At 37.9% G+C, this 16,989-nt stretch overlaps 1 protein-coding gene across 15 annotated transcripts in view; it reads left to right on the top strand.

Moving 5' to 3' along the window:
• iqcm (IQ motif containing M) overlaps nt 1–16,989 on the top strand; it is a 151,668-nt gene that overhangs the window by 28,985 nt on the left and 105,694 nt on the right. For all 15 annotated transcript variants that reach the window (XM_062981046.1, XM_062981048.1, XM_062981047.1 and 12 more), the window contains 2 exons: nt 7,566–7,656; nt 11,452–11,522. In XM_062981046.1, coding sequence (XP_062837116.1) covers nt 7,566–7,656; nt 11,452–11,522 — 162 coding nt within the window. The remainder of the gene's footprint in view (nt 1–7,565; nt 7,657–11,451; nt 11,523–16,989) is intronic.

Below are 16,989 nucleotides of genomic sequence, written 5' to 3'. Positions count from 1 at the left end.
CAAAAGGAGATACTGGTACTTGTTTTTTTGGTCAGAGGAGATGGGGTCTTCTTTAAAATTGGATGTTTTTGCAATCCAAGTATTTCAATGATACACTCTCTACACTTCTTCCAGTTCCAACATGCTCAGCCATTAACACTCAGTTTTGCTTGACAAAATCTATAGCTAGTCTTGTATTCATAATAGTGTAGATGTGTGCATGCTGACGATAATATAATGTGTTCTTCTAAGAACTGAGTAGATTTCATTCTGTTCTCCAATATACTGTATTTTGATGACCTTTCTCAGTCCAGTGCCCAATGTGTTTAGATGAGACACTTATGGCAATGCCAATCTGGCTAGGTCCATTTAGTGAAATATAGTTCTACATAGCCTATTTAGAGATCATTAAACAGAAGTTGGATGGCCCTGGTGACATTTTCCAACCCTATGATTCTGTGATTCTTTCTGATTTGCAACTCAAACTTAAATTTATACTCAGAATTCCTTTTTAATAGGAATTGCTGCTTGCTTTGAGTTTGTTTTTTTAAGCTTTAGAACAGCTATCATTTTAAGTTTTGAACAAGGATCATGTATATTTGTTAATTTATATTGAAAGCAACATAGGAGCCAGTTTTTATGGATAAATGACCTAGCAATATGAAAATCTGCAGAAAAATCTGTAGCTTATGGCACATTGAAAAAGCGATTAGAACAAGTTATTACAATAGGGCATGGTAACTTCTATCTCCACCAACATAGGGTGCAACAGTATGAGATCCCGATGCAATGTTAGCTCTAAGAGCCCTTGACAGATTTGTCCATTGTTGATAAGTGACGTGCAGTGTCAGCACAAGAAAAAATATTGTGTTTCTCTAAGAAGTTTCTGGCTTTGAGACTTGTGAAAAATAGTTTGAGAACTTCTGGACATTTTCCTAGACATATCCTAGAAGACATCCTAGAAATGTTCTGTTGGATGAGATGCTTGTTGAGAAATCATAGTAGAGCATAGGGGAATAGGCTCAGGTAACCAAACATTATATTTTTCATTACTATGAATATTTTAAGTTCTCTATGAGTTTTTGCAGTGTTTTGTTGTTGATTTAAGTATCACCCTTGGCATTGATACCTGCTGTCAACTTGATTTTGACTTAATGTGATCTCATGAGAGAGAGGCCTCCAAGTCACCCTTTACTGAGTTGTTTTATCTATAATGTGGTATTGCTCTTTTCCTATTGTCTTCTACCTTACCAAGTATTAGTGTCTTTTTTACTGAGCCATATCTTCTTGTGATATGGCCAAAATATGATGGCCTCCATTTAGCCATTTTGGCTTTTGAGGGGGGGGACGGACGTTCAGGCTTGATTTGCTCTAGAGCCCATTTATTTGTCTTTCTAATATCTATGGTATCCATAGCACTCTTTTCTAGCATTTCAAGTTAGTTGGTTTTTTATCAGTTTAGTCATATTGGCTTTTAGAGAGGATTCATGCTTGATTTGTTCTATGGTCAGTTTATTGAAATTTTTGGCAGTCTACAGGATCCATAGAACCTTGCTTCTGCACCACATTTCAAATTATTTGACTGGCTTCCAATTAGATATCTTCACTGTCCTACCTTTACTACCAGATATGTAAAATGGAAATACGATGGCATGGAGAATCCTAACTTTAATATTTAATTATATATTTTTACAGTTTAAAATCTTGTCTAGTTCATTAATAGCTACCCTTCCAGTCCTTGTCTTCTGATTTCTTGACTGCAATGTCTATTTTGATTAATGTCTGAACCAAGGTATGGAATATCCTTTTCAATGCCTCCTCCCTGTGAGTTTATTTTAAAAATGTTTGAAGTATAATTTTTCCATGAGAGTCTGCAGGCATATAAGGGAGGAGACACCCCATGAAATAATTTTCAGTTGTTTGCAGTATTTAAAGAGATGAAATACACACATCCTCACCTTTCCTGCTAAGGTGTTCATAATGACATGCTAGGATTTAAAACGGTTCAAAATATATGAAAAAGGAAGCTATTAAGAGCTTCAGGTGAGTGAGAAGTTTTTATCTTTGTGCTATATATGAGAAGGTCAGTCCATGTTTTCCCCAGCAAGTTCAAAAGTCACAGGTGAGAAAACAAACTATCTATATGACTAAATGAAAAGGTTTCCCTCTGTAGATCATAAAAAGGGTATATTTATTTGTGCAGAACTATTTTTAATAGAGTAGGAATAATTCCTGAAATACAAATACAAAATAGGGGGAAAGTTGACATAATGTTTGGTAAAGGCCTCTTGGCACTTGCTGTTCTTTATTTTCTTTTCCTTCTGAAATAGTGAAGTTCCTTTATTAATTAATGTAAATATTCTCGCAGCAGTCAGAAGTTTCTGATAACACTGAGAGATTGTTGTAATCTCTTATTGAATCTATATACACATGTTTTAAATTCATTAAAACAGGCATTGTGAAATGACTGAAGGATATTCTCATTTATAAAAATGACAAATGTATAGTCTTGAATATTCATCCAGTAGGTGTTTTAAAGATAGCAGTGAGAGCAGCTGATGTTACATGTTATGATACCTATCTCATCTTTATTTTTAAATATGCCTTTGCTTATTGGATAGAAATAAATGAAAAAAATCGGTTTCACTTCTCCCTGTAAAAACAATAAATTTAAGATACATGCTTTTACTTGTTTAAATTAAATTAGTGATGTGTTTGGATTGTATTAAATTTATTCAGTAATATATGCAGTTCATAGATTCATACTCTCCATTCAAGGGAGTCTGTGGATGTGTATATGAATGTCTCACAAGAAGATAAAGGCTCTGAGACAATCACTTAAGTTTATCAGTCTCTCCTTATAATCATAATAACTTAATTTTTTATCCTGCCTCCATCTCTCCAAAGGGACCCAAGGCTGCTCACATGGGGACAAGCCCGATCAACACTGCTAAAATATAGCATAATAAAATTGATAAAACAACATCATAATAGGGTAAAATAAAACAATACACAACATAACACAGTATAAAACACCATTGAACAAGCCACCAATGGCTTGAGTAGTACACAGTTTCTGCAGGGTGGTTCCTTCCATCTCACAGAGTACACTTTACCCAGCCTGAGGCCTTTGATCCAAGCTGGAAATGAGCAAAAGATGTCAGTCTTATGATGTGTGTGTAGATTTGGAAGGATGTTCTTCTGCATCTGCAGCATGTAATCATGAAGAGAGGGCAAAATAATTAAGACAGTATTAGGACCAGAAAATTTCACATTTTTCTACTGGGAAGAAACTCACCATCATAATTACAGCTTTTGGCAAATCTTCAGACTCGGGAACAAGCAACCAATTCCCCAGATGTGGGACCACTTCACACATGACAATCTCCAGCACCAGTAATCACTTTTCTATATACAAAATCACTTGGAAATATCTGCATTGAATTAAATAGGACTTCCTCAGAAATGAGTGAACATGGATGGGATTAGGTTGTCAATTGCTGAAAGAGCCAGAAGTCTACCTATAAGCATTTTAAATGTGACTTCCCCATATAGTATATTCATTTTCAATAACAATAATAATAACAATAACAATAATAATAATAATAATAATCCCCCTGCAGGTGCCACCTTGACGTGGTGGTGGTGGGGCTTAACTGCTCCAATGATGACTGAGGGCTGTGCTGGCGGTAGTGTAACTACCGGAAGGTCCAACCAAGCCATAGAGGCCTCAGCTGAGGAGCAGAACTAAGAGCACCTAACCCATTAGCATTATGGAGAATCAAACTAAAACGAAGTCTATACTGGCTCGGTCGTCGCCCAGGATAAAAAGGACCGCGGTGGATGCTGCTGATTCTGGACATCCATCGACAAGTGGGCTACGGAATCAAAATACAAATGAACAGTCACAGAAGCGGCAGAAATATACAATGCCAGAAAACCGCACAATTATAAAATGCTATTACAACTCTGAACCTCAAAAGCGTGGCTACCAAAAAAGGATGCATCAGCTATGGAAACAAGAGTACCCTGACTCACAGATAACAGAACCCCAACTGGATGACCAACGAAGATTCATAATCAGAAACAAAGTGTTCAGTGAAGTTGAACTCAAGGAAATCCAGAAAATCTGCAAAGCAAATTACCATCAGACCACAGCACAGACAGCAGCAGAGACTCCAGCAACACCTGGAATGGTGGAACAGATTGAACCAGAAGAATTTGAAACACCTGTTGAACCACCAGGAACCTTGACAGCAAGACAACAAGAGCTCAAGGATAAGATAATGGCTCATGCTGCAGCAAATGCAATAAGAAAGCGGCTCCCAACTCTAAAAACAGTGCCCAAGAGACACTTGGCGCCTCTCATGAAAGATATGAATACAGTACTTTCCACTGTCCAAATAACATCAATTGAATAAAAAAACCAGTTTGCCTACAGTGCAGCAGTGATAGTAACAGAAGAGCTTGGGCTCCTACAACCAAGGCAGCCCCATTTGGATTTTGGCTCAAATATCTGATTAGTTTACATGGAAAAATGGCCCAACAATTCAATGAGATGCTGCAGAAAGGAAGTATCAGTGAATGGCTAACAACTGGAAAAACATACCTGATACAAAAGGATCCAGCAAAAGGAGCAGCACCAGGAAACTACAGGCCAATAACATGTCTGCCCACTATGTTTAAACTACTGACTGGCATCATAGCTGACAGAATTCAAGACTAACTTGAAGAAAAAAAACATCTTGCCAGATGAACAGAAAGGCAACAAATGGAAAGGAAAGGGGCACAAAAGACCAGTCATTAATTGACAAAATGATTCTGGAGAACTGTAAAAGCCAAAAAGCTAATCTTCACATGACGTGGATTGACTACAAAAAGGCCTTTGACTTACTCCCACACAGCTGGATCATCAAGTGCCTGGACGCCATCGGGATTAGTAAAAACGTTGGCACTTTCATTGAAAACATGATGGAGCACTGGAAAACTGAACTGTTTATTGGAAATGAAAGCTATGGACTTGTCAACATCAGAAGAGGAATTTTCCAGGGAGACTCATTGTCCCCTCTGGTTTTCATTATTGCCATGATCCCTCTGTCAACAATCTTACAAAAAACAAATCTCGGCTATCAAACATCTAAGAAATCTCACAAAATCTCGCATCTGATGTACATGGATGACCTGAAGCTGTATGGGAAAACAGAAACTGAAATCCAGTCTCTGACTAACACTGTCCGAATTTTTAGCACTGATATCAGCATGGAGTTTGGCTTGGACAAATGTTCGACAGTGGCATTGAAGAAGGGAAAAATCATTGAAAGTGAGGGCATAAATATGCCTAATGGCCAAACAATAAAGTGTCACCAGCCAGAGGCCTATAAATATCTGGGCATATTACAGCTGGACAACATCAAGCATGAACATGTGAAGACTGTGGTCAGTAAAGAATACACACAAAAGGTCAGAAAAAAATCTCAAAAGCAAGCTCAATGGAGGCAACACCATCAAGGCCATAAACACCTGGGCCATACCTGTCATAAGATATACTGCTGGCATCATAAACTGGACACAGATGGAACTGGACAATTTGGACAGAAAAACAAGAAAACTCATGACCATTCATCATTCACTACACCCCCGCAGTGATGTTGACCGGCTATATCTGCCTAGAAGATCAGGGGGCAGAGGACTCTTACAAGTAAAACAAGCAGTCAAAGAAGAAGAACATGCCCTGGCAGAATATGTAAAGCAAAGTGAAGAACCTGCTTTGATTGAAGTCAAAAATCAGAAACTCCTCAAAGCACAGCAGACAAAGAATCAGTACAAGAAAACCACACTACAAACTAGAGCTGACAGCTGGCACAACAAAACATTGCATGGAAAGTTCCTTGACAAAATTGAAGGAAAAGCTGATAAGGAGAAGACCTAGCTATGGCTCACGAATGGGACACTGAAGAAGGAGACAGAAGGCCTGATCCTTGCAGCCCAGGAACAAGCCATCAGAACAAATGCAATTAAGGCCAAGATCGAAAAATCAGCTGATGACCCAAAATGCAGACTGTGCAAGGAAGCTGATGAAACCATTGATCATATCCTCAGCTGCTGTAAGAAAATCACACAGACAGACTACAAATAGAGGCACAACTATGTGGCCCAAATGATTCATTGGAACTTATGCCTCAAATACCACCTCCCAGCAGTAAAGAACTGGTGGGATCACAAACCTGCAAAAGTATTGGAGAATGAGCACGCAAAGATACTGTGGGACTTCCGAATCCAGACTGACAAAGTTCTGGAACACAACACACCAGACATCACAGTTGTGGAAAAGAAAAAGGTTTGGATCATTGATGTTGCCATCCCAGGTGACAGTCGCATTGACAAAAAACAACAGGAAAAACTCAGCCGCTATCAGGACCTCAAGATTGAACTTCAAAGACTCTGGCAGAAACCAGTACAGGTGGTCCCAGTGGTGATCGGCACATTGGATGCCGTTCCAAAAGATCTCAGCTGGCATTTGGAAACAATAGACATTGACAAAATCATGATCTGCCAACTGCAAAAGGCCACCCTGCTGGGATCTGCACGCATCATCCGAAAATACATCACACAGTCCTAGACACTTGGGAAGTGTTCGACTTGTGATTTTGTGATACGAAATACAGCATGTCTATCTTGTTTGCTGTGTCATGATAATAATAATAATAATAATAATAATAATAATAATAATAATAATAATAATAACAACAACAACAAAAATAAACTTTATTGATATCCTACCATCATATCCCCGAAGGGACTTGTGGCGGCTTAGTGAAGCACTCCAGAGTGCAGCATATAACATAAAACAGTATGTAAGTATAAAAACAGTAACTTGTAAAATTATAATGACAACTACGAGCAACACACATAACATTACATAAAATACAATTGTTCAGTTTTAAAAACACAGAACACTTGTAGGTAAAACTGGCTGCCATCAACTAACAAACTAAAATGCCAGAGAGTCAACCTCATATGGACCCATTTCCGCCTACTTGAGGTCAAAGGCCAGTTTAAAAATCCACGTTTTTAGGCTGGATCAAAAGGATTGGAGAGTGGGGGCTAACCTAATCTCTCTTGGAAGGATATTTCAGAGCCGGGGAGCCACCACCAAGAAGGCCCTCTCTCTTGTCTCCATGATCCATGCTTGAGACGTGGGGGGGTCTGAGAGAAGGACCTCTCTGGCAGACACAAGCCCCCCCCCCCCCCGTTAATCATGTTAAAATTTTTAGAATTTATCTTTCCAATGTCTTGCGTCTTTAAAAACAAAAACTTCACACATGCCTTGTTTGGTAAATTCTGCATTTAAAACTTTTAATGGTTAAAATGGTTTGCTTTACTAACATAATGGAGTGTATCTGCATGTTTCCTACTTAACTACAATTACATATATGAATTACTTGCATTAACAATGAGTGCTCATATGTTGAGCAGTTTCTTTTGGAAATGTTTTAAAGCCGAAATAAAAATGTATGCTTCTTAGCTTTTATGGTCTAATCCACCCTCACACTTATTCTAAAAATATTATTTTCTACTTTTGATAGAAAAAATGTGGCTAAGTGATGTATTTACCAAGGTTGGACCACTGAGTAAAGCTATGGAACAGAAAAGAAATAAACAAGAGCAATCCATTGGGTAAGGCATCTAACTTGTCAGAATAACAGCTAATATGTATTCTTCACAAACATTTTTTTCTTTATGTGCTTTAAAAATTATCTTCACTTCTAACTGTGCCTTTTGACAGGGTATAATTTAAAACCACAATTTCATATACTCAATGAATATTCCAAATTTTTAACAAGAGAATTCTACAAATGATATTTCACCTGGTATATAACATCATTTTATTGCAACTATTCTCCCAGCAAGAGTGTTTATTGATTTAATAATGAAGTCCTATATATGTCTGCAACAAAAGTAAATCTCATTGAGCTCAGCTGAATTTACTTCCACCTCATTTCCAACAACAAAAAGTCCAATTACCAAAAAGTAATAGCACAGTAGGACTAGTATTCAGCAAAACACCAGATTAACTTCAAACAGAAGTCATTAGATATCAAATGCTTTTTGAATGCTCAATAAATAAATGGTTGGTGCCTAAAAATGCTAATGTAGGGACCTAATAAATGTCCCTAGAGAAGGTGTTGCATTGGTGGATGTCCTCATACAAACAGATTTCCTGCACTATCTATTTCGTCTCTGAACTGGAGACTTTTGGACCAGAACCTGAACAAAAGTGTTTAAAATACAGCATGCAGGTCCACATGGGAGCAATTCATCTCTTGGCAATTTGGTTAGAGCCTATGTGTAGTGCTCTCAAAGTGAAATAAACTTCTCAAGGCAGGCTTTTAAGCAACTAATCAAATGTTGCTTAAAATGTCATTCAGTAATATGTTCTGGTGCTCTAGTCTTCTGTTTTTTTTTTTATGATAGGTGCTTCTTATACTTTCTACATGTGAAATATTTCTGTCTTCATCAGTGGTAGGGAAGTTGCAGTGTGTAAAACTGCTTGTGTCTTTCTCTTACTTCACAAGGAGCATACCAGTATTATTTTACTGCTCTCTCTTGGTCTTCTACATTAGAAGTAGGGAAACAGTGGCCATTCATGTACTGGATTTCAATTTTCTTCAACTGCAGTCAATTTGGCAATGGGTCAGAGATGTAGGGTAGTGTAGTCCTGTGATACCTGGAAGCCCTACAAACTTAAAGCTTTACTAGAAAAAAACTTCTGAAGTCTCTGGAGCCAGTATGTCCATTATGGTCTCCAGTGTCACAATACACTCTAGGGCAATGGTTCTCAACCTGTGGGTCCCCAGGTGTTCTGGCTTACAACTCCCAGAAATCCCAGCCAGTTTACCAGATGTTAGGATTTTTGGGAGTTGAAAGCCAAAACATCTGGGGATACACATATTGAGAACCACTGCTCTAGGGCTTTATCTGACCCTAGGAAATCAAATGGACCCATTTAGGAGGGTTCGGCTCTTCCTCTCTTTCCTTATCTTTGGATTTACTGGTTGTTTCCACATTTGTCCAGGACACTACAGGAACTTGTTTCAATACTGCCATTTGTGGTCAGACTACCTGATCTGGACTTTGGGATTAATCAAAGGGGACAGTGCTAATATTAGTTTGAAATTACCACAAACTATCACCACATTTTAAACATTTTCTCTCTTGGCTCCATTGAATTTAAAATTGTGAATGTGTTTTATACAAGTCTAATAAATAAATAAAAATAAATAAAAATACTGACCACATAATGCAATTCAATGCAGTTCAAACTGCATTATATAGTCAGTATAGAACCAGCTTTAGTCAACATGATCACTGGCTGTACTGGCAAGAATGTTATGGAAGCTGTTAAGTTTAAACATAACCTTTCTAATTTCTGATTTCATGTGCCATGTGATATTGGGATTGAGGTTATGATGTGCAATTCTACTCACATTTTGATATTTATTTATTTCACTTGTATACCACTTTTCTCACTCCAGATGGGGGACTCAAAGCAGTTTGCAAACTTATTATCGAAAAATTCATTGCCTACACAACAATAATAAAATACAACTATCAACTGAATCATAAAAAATCATAAAAACGCAATAACATTAACATTAAAACATAGAGTTAAAAACATATTAATTTATACATTAAAATCACATAATCCAAATGATATCATGTCATTTGTTGATACAGCTTGAAAAAATAGCTTTTAATTAACTGTATAGAGTTTTTTTTGTCAATAACTAAATGTTAATCAAAATAGTTTAATATACCAGTATTTGGAGTGAAGCAATCAGTTAAACATTTTTATTCCACTAGTTAAAATGTGAGAGCATTTCCAAACAGGGCTTAAACCACTTTGAAGTGTGTTAAAGTACCCACACTCTTTCCAAAGACCCGGGCTGTGGGCACAGACTACTGGGACTATGGAAGCAGCCCCGGGAGTCTGTCCCCACAGGCCCAATACCCCATTAGATCTGGGCCTTTCAGGAAGGCCCAGATCTAACGGGGTATCTAATTAATTCAGGACAAAGCAGGGTTTTCCTGCTTTGTCCCAAATTACTTTGCTTTTACCTTTGGCATCATTTGGATGCCTCAGGTAAAAATCTGTCTGGGCCTGCATTTTGAGTCCTGTCTGGAAGAGCCCTGAGTGATGTAAATACAGAATACAATGGATAACAGTGGGACTTGGTTTCAGTTGGATTTTGTTTGTTGTATACTATAGGAGAGGGTTACTATAAATTATTGCTTTTTAGCTTACTCTATGGAAATACAAGTCTCTCAAAACTCAAATGAGCTGGGTTTCTTCTCCCCTCCCTTCTCAATATGCCCCACATGACATCGCTCAAACTTCATCTGAATGAAAATTAATCTTTCATAAAAGCATAAGTGCTTCGCTTTGACATTTAGCTTCCCCCCACACCCTTACTCAGAAAACATTTTCATGTGAATTTGGTGCCATGTTTCAACTCTGGCTTTTGCCTTGAATCCTAAGCAAATGAGAAAGTGTTGATGTGCTGTTTCTGGAACAGATCACAAAGCAGATTGGCATCATGGTGGTTATGGGGCTTAGCCCAATTCCACCCACATGTACAGAAGGCAATGTCAAAGACAGCTCAGACTGCTTTCTTTCTTGCAAAGTTATCTGCATTACAGATCGCTAGTGCAAAGGAGAATGGGCAGATGCTGTTCAGCCTTATTTTCTTGCATAGGCCATGGTTCAGCTTTGAAATGTCAGATGTTTGCAAGAATCAAAACTAAGTTTATTTTATTTCTCTTTCTTTAAAAAGCATATAGCCATCCCTTCAGTCCCATTAGAGTACTTAGTGGATGCAATGCGCTAGCTTTTTCAATTATTCCTTATACTCATGAAATGCATCAGTTTTAAAAGTACCGTATACTCAAATATAAGTTGATCTCATGTATAAGTCGAAGGCATTTTGGTGGCTAAAGTCATGGATTTTGATATAAGTTAGAGATAAGTTGATGTTGTAAAGCACCAATGCTGCCTTGGGTCCAGCCACTCTGACCATCACGGACATTTCCCTGACCCGAAGTGGTGCCTTGGTGGAGAGAGTAGAGGAGGCCAGTTCTTCTTTTAGCTTCTCACAGGATGAACTTGCCATTGCTATTGTATTCAGAAAAGGGAATCGTTCCTTTTATTAAATCTAAGAATCAGTATGCACTGACTTGTGGATAGGTTGATCCAGGCTTTTTAGACTGGTTTTTTGGCTAAAATTTCTAGACTTATACATGAGTATATAAGTTATATTAAAAACATACATTCTGTGCCGCTGTTTTTCCCAAACACATCGGCTCATTTCTTTTTATTTTTTGACAATCTACTCTAGTTATGGAAGTAGAAAAATCATAAAAACTAAAAAGCAAAGTAATAATGGAAGTTTGTTTTGTATTTCTTTAAAACAGCAGCAGCAATTTACTTGGATTATCCTCAAGCAATCAGGGGAAGAATGCCTGGCTTCCGAAAAATCACAAGGGTAAATCTTTGTTGTTTTCAGTAGTTAACATTAAATGTTAAATAATTGTCACTGAATAAAACATTGGGTTCATTTAAGATTTAGCAATATTTGTGGAGATATATTTTCTTGTATGGCTTGTATAAAAGTTTTCACATCTTCAAAAATGTTTTTAATTCTGCCTCTAAGTAAAGCAAATCATAGTTGCTAGTTTACATTATCATTGCATGCAAAAGCCGTCTGCCTAAACAATAAATTTATTTTGAAGTATAACATTTACATTTTAAACATTACATGCTATTTCACTGATGTGAAAACTTTCATGCCTACCTTCTAACATGAAGAAAACCCAGTGGGCTTTTTTAAGTTTATTGTTTGTTATAGGCAGATGTAAAGTTAGGTATAAAAAAGGTAGCATTATGGGGAATGAGAACTATTTTTTGCTGAGAATCATTACTCTGCTCAATTCACTTACTTGGCGGCAGAGTTGATATAGCAGTGTAAATCTCGCTGTTCCTCTAGTGTGAATCAAGCATAAATGAGTGCTTGCCTGGGATGGGCCTGATTCAGACCTTCCTTCTTTTTTTAGTACAAAGAAACTTGAAAACTGGGACTTTATGTAATTAGAGCTTACACGGAGGACTTGTTTCAGACTGAAAGCTGTTGACATCATGCTTCATTCAGCCGGTGTTATTGCAAGACCAGAAAACAGTGCAATCCTATTCTTGTCTTCTCAGAGCCCTTCCACACAGCCATATAAACCAGAATATCAAGGCAGATAATTCATAATATCTACTTTGAACTGGGTTATCTAAGTCCACACTGCCATATAACCCAGTTCAAAGCAGATAATGCAGGATTTTATACAGCTGTGTGGAAGGGGCCTCAGAAATAAATCCAATCATGATCATACATTGTGTTAATGGAATTTAACCCTAGATAATTATGAGCAGGTTTACAGTCTAAGTGAATGAATCAGGATAAACTACACAACAGCAAGTTTAAGTGATAGCATTATGTAATATCAATAGTGGTGTCTCTTAAGCTATCTAATGTGGCTGACCAGCAGAGCTTTATTCAATGTGCCAGGGACTGGTACTACATTTATGACCATTCTTTACATCTCAGAAACCCACTAGAGACCAGCAACCAATAGATTGGGAACCAGCACCAGTCCAGCAACAAACACTGAGTAGCACTTGTATACAACAGGGCTGGACAAATAATGGCCCTCCAGAAGTTGTTGGACTGCAGCTCACATTAGGTCTACCCAGCATAGATGGTCAGGAACACTGGGAGTTTTAGTCCTGCAATTACTCCTGGAATACCACATTTTGTTCACTCTTGTTTTTTTTTTTAATTACAGTTATTTTGGTGGGTGGGGGAGGTTAATGTCTTTTACTCTTTTTCTCTGTCTTACACACATATGCTGAACTATATTCACTTATAAGTTTAGATAATTTAATTTAAAAAATTGGCACCAAAAAACTGGGTTAACTTATCTGTGGGTCAATGTGAGTATTATATTGCGCTGTAGTCATATCATAAAAGAAACTATCCACTTCTCTGAGTGGAGTGGTGAAAGGCAAAAGCTTAGGACCTTATCATAAAGGCCCATGAATGCACCCTACATTGGGGCAAATCTATGGGCTCCTAGCAGGGGGCGTGGAGAAGCCGCCATTCTATACTCCACATTGCCTGCCTTACCTTGCCCCTCATCCCATGGGTGGAAGTGTCATCGGCCGGCTTCCATGCACTGCAGGAAAGGTAACATGGGAAGGCTCCAGTGTTGCTGCAGCAATGAAGTGTGCTGCTTTCTCTCCCTTTTCAGGCATGGAGCCCGGCTGGAAGTTGTGTGAAAGGCTCCATGCTGAAAAGGGACGAGAAGCAGCGTACAAGGGTCAAATTGGCCTGTATGATGAGGCTGTAATTCTGTTCTGGGACAGCCTAAAAGAACCACCAACCCTCTCTATTTTCTTTGCCTTGGTGTCACTTACGGCCTTTTTGAATGCCATAAGTGGGCAGGGAAATTGTGCCAGCATTGGTGGTTTTCCCTCTCTCCATAATAACCATTGACTTGCCCATGGATCATATCAAAATCCACAATTTTGTCTCTAAAACCTGTCTTCAACTTATACAACAGTTCAATTTTAACATGAGCATATCTGCATGCAAATATGTTATGTTAAGTTATATTGGGACCATTATTGGTGTGGCAAAAATGTTATAAAGCAATACATCAGCCCCAACCACCACTCACAAAGAGCTTTATAGACACTGATTACCTTGGCCTAACAACACAAGGAAAAGACTTTGAAACAGTCAAAAACCAACTTACGAATGCCTTGAAAGCCTGAAGCCTAACCCTGCCAAGACACAAGTGTGTGCTTTCCATCTACATAATCATGAAGCCAACAGAAAACTGAAGGCTACCTGGGAAGGCCAAGAGCTTGAATACTGTTCCAACCATAAATATCTCAGTGTCACCTTAGACTGAATGCTAACATTTAGGAAACACTTGCAAACAACAAGCACAAAAATAGCTGCATGCAATAATATATTGTGGAAATTTACTAATAGCTCATGGGGTACAGACCCAAAATTAATAAGAATACCAGCCTTGGCCTTGTATTACTCAACTGCTGAGTATGCCTGCCCCGTCTGGCATAAATCTGCCCACGCAAAGCAGGTGAATATAGTACTGAATGAGACATGTAGAATAATCACAGGATGTCTTAAACCTACACCTGTTAATAGACTCTATAAGCTAGCTGGATGGAACTGCCCCCCCCCCGATGTGCAATGGGAAGTTGTTGCCAGTTGTGAGAGAAATAAGGTTGAACACTGTAAAAGCCACCCACTGTATGGCTATTTGCCTCCTCCCAATAGACTTAAATCAAGGAAAAGTTTTATGAGAACCATCACTACTCTAAATTTTCCTCCAGAAACAGCAAGACTATCCCTGTGGGCAGAAAAATCAGGCAATCCCAAATGGATGGCCCCCCACGAGGGTCTTCCTCCAGGGGCAAACCAAGAATGGGCAACTTGGAAGTCCCTGAACCAGGGCCATAGCCAGAAAAAAAATTCGGGGGGGGGGGGGGGGATTAAAACTTTTTTTAGTGAATTATGAAGAGTAGTTCCATAACACAAAATAATTTAGAAATCAGGCTCCATCGATAAACTTCAGTGGACACTCAAGATGGATAAACTTCAGTGGACACTCATGGGGATTTGGTTAACCAGTTAAAATTCATGAATAAACCAGGTCTTTTTTAAAACCTGAAAAATTTGGGTGGTGGTGGGGGGGGTTAAACCCCATGCCCCCCACCCTTGGCTACAGCCCTGCCCTGAACAGACTCAGAAGTGGAGTGGGCAGATCAAAAGACAACTTGGCAAAATGGCACTACCTAGAAGAATCCTCGACCTTGCAGAGCAGAACAAACAACTCTGCATCTGTATGCTTGCCCACAATGTCCAGACTCATGCACAGAGGAAGAACTATTTAAAGCTACAGGCAATGCAGTCATTGTTGTCTGTTTTTGGTCTAAATCTGTTTAGCAGCTTGTGATCCCCTTATTTTATTAGTTTTAAACGTATTTATTATGCAAGAAAGATGAAATAAATAAATAAATTGGTGTGGCAAAATAAAATTTAAGCTTTTAGTGTGTGGAGAACAGTTCTGGGTCTTGTTAGTACAGAACTTGATCAATTCTTATATAGGACATGAAAAATTAAAAACATTACCATGGTAAGCGTGAATGTAAATTCAATCTATGGTAAGCATAAAACCTCATGTTAAGGGAATCAACAAATCAACTTTGCCCCACTTAACATGATCTTCATATTTTCGGATGGGCATTTACATAGTGCAACGAGATAAGAATGAAAATTATAATTAATATTACTGCAATTACAGACTTTTTGCTACCTAAGTTATGCTTTGAGAAAAATGCATTCATTTAAGAAATATCAGTTTATTATGAGTGAGTGAGTCTGGTTATTCACTGTAAAGGCACACAAATTAATTTGGATATGGAAATATATTTCCTGCTTTATGGCAAGTCATGTCTTCAACACTTTCACTAAGCAGGAAGCACAGTAATTTGGATGTATACAAAGGCTGCTTATTCCAAATATTTCATGCACATAAATGTTTTAAACATGAGTTGACAGAGACATTTTGCATAAAATGTGCTACAATGCAACTGCCTTTTAAAAACAAAACAAGGTTGTTCTATTTGCTTGTTAAGTCAGCTCTTGCAGTTCTTAGAAATGCCATTTATTAAATGTCAGGCTAATTGCTTGTAATATCAACCCTGAAAAGCAAACCTTTGTGAGTGATCTTTCATAAGCTTTATTTTTCTCTATTCTGTCTGTCTGGTACATTTTGATGAGAATAAACAAACAAGATTTACCTTTGATAGAGCATCACTGACTAAAAGTTTAAGTCTGGTGGGTGCAGTTAAGGATATTTATTTTGGAGAATTAAAAAACCCACACATTCATTTTTAATTAATCAAATGTTTTAAAATTAATCTGATGAAATTAATATCCTAGGATAGACAATATCATTCATCATCAATATTGTACTACTTGAGCCAGATTAATAAGTTGAAAATGTAGTTCATTATTCATATTTACTTATTTTTTACTTTATTTATGTTCCATCTTCCTCCCTGAGGGGACTCAAGGTGACTAACAGTTGCACACTTTGATCAATTAAAAAAAAGCAAATTAAAGAAAACAAAAACAAAAAACAATTAAACAGTATTATGTGTGTTAGGTTAAAAATACAATTAAAACACAATTAATACAATCAACATGCATTTTAAAACACCCCCCCCCCCCCCCCAAATCCTACCCATAACCTCCCTAATAATGTTTGGCTTGGTTTGTCATCTTCATAAATGAGCAATAACAAGATAGTTGAAGGTCCATCTAATCCAGCAACTTCCATTTCTAGAGGGTCATGGGGGGGAAAATGGAAACTCTTTCACTAAGGGCACTTCCAGACAGCGTCAAAATGTGAGACAAATAAGTGGGGCAAAAATCGCAGGACCTGACAGCAAATCCAAACACAGTACCATCAGTAAATAGTTCCCCGCCATCCTGGTGCCTTTGTTTGTAGCAGATTTTAGAAATCTGCAAGATGGATGGAGGACATCTGGTGGAGGTTTACTTTTTAAAAATTGACTCTCAGAGAAGCGCTGGACCTCATATGCACTCATGCAGATATCTAAATGCACATACAAGCAGATTTCTTATCTCTAAACACCCTACTGTAAATTCAAGTTCTATTTAATTTCATAAAGAACAAAGGAATGGTTGCAGAGAGTTCTCATTGTAATTGCTTTCCATTTGTGCTTCCATTTATCCACCTGTGTGTCCGTGGCTCCATTTGTTTACAGCTGTCATCAGCTGTTTTGGGATTTTATAATGTACACATGCATTGGAGCAGTCCACACCAGGGTAAACAAATGAAATCATA

This window comes from Anolis carolinensis, chromosome 5, assembly GCF_035594765.1.
Source record: "Anolis carolinensis isolate JA03-04 chromosome 5, rAnoCar3.1.pri, whole genome shotgun sequence".
Lineage (NCBI taxonomy): Eukaryota > Metazoa > Chordata > Lepidosauria > Squamata > Dactyloidae > Anolis > Anolis carolinensis.
This window is presented reverse-complemented; position numbering and strand designations above follow the sequence as displayed.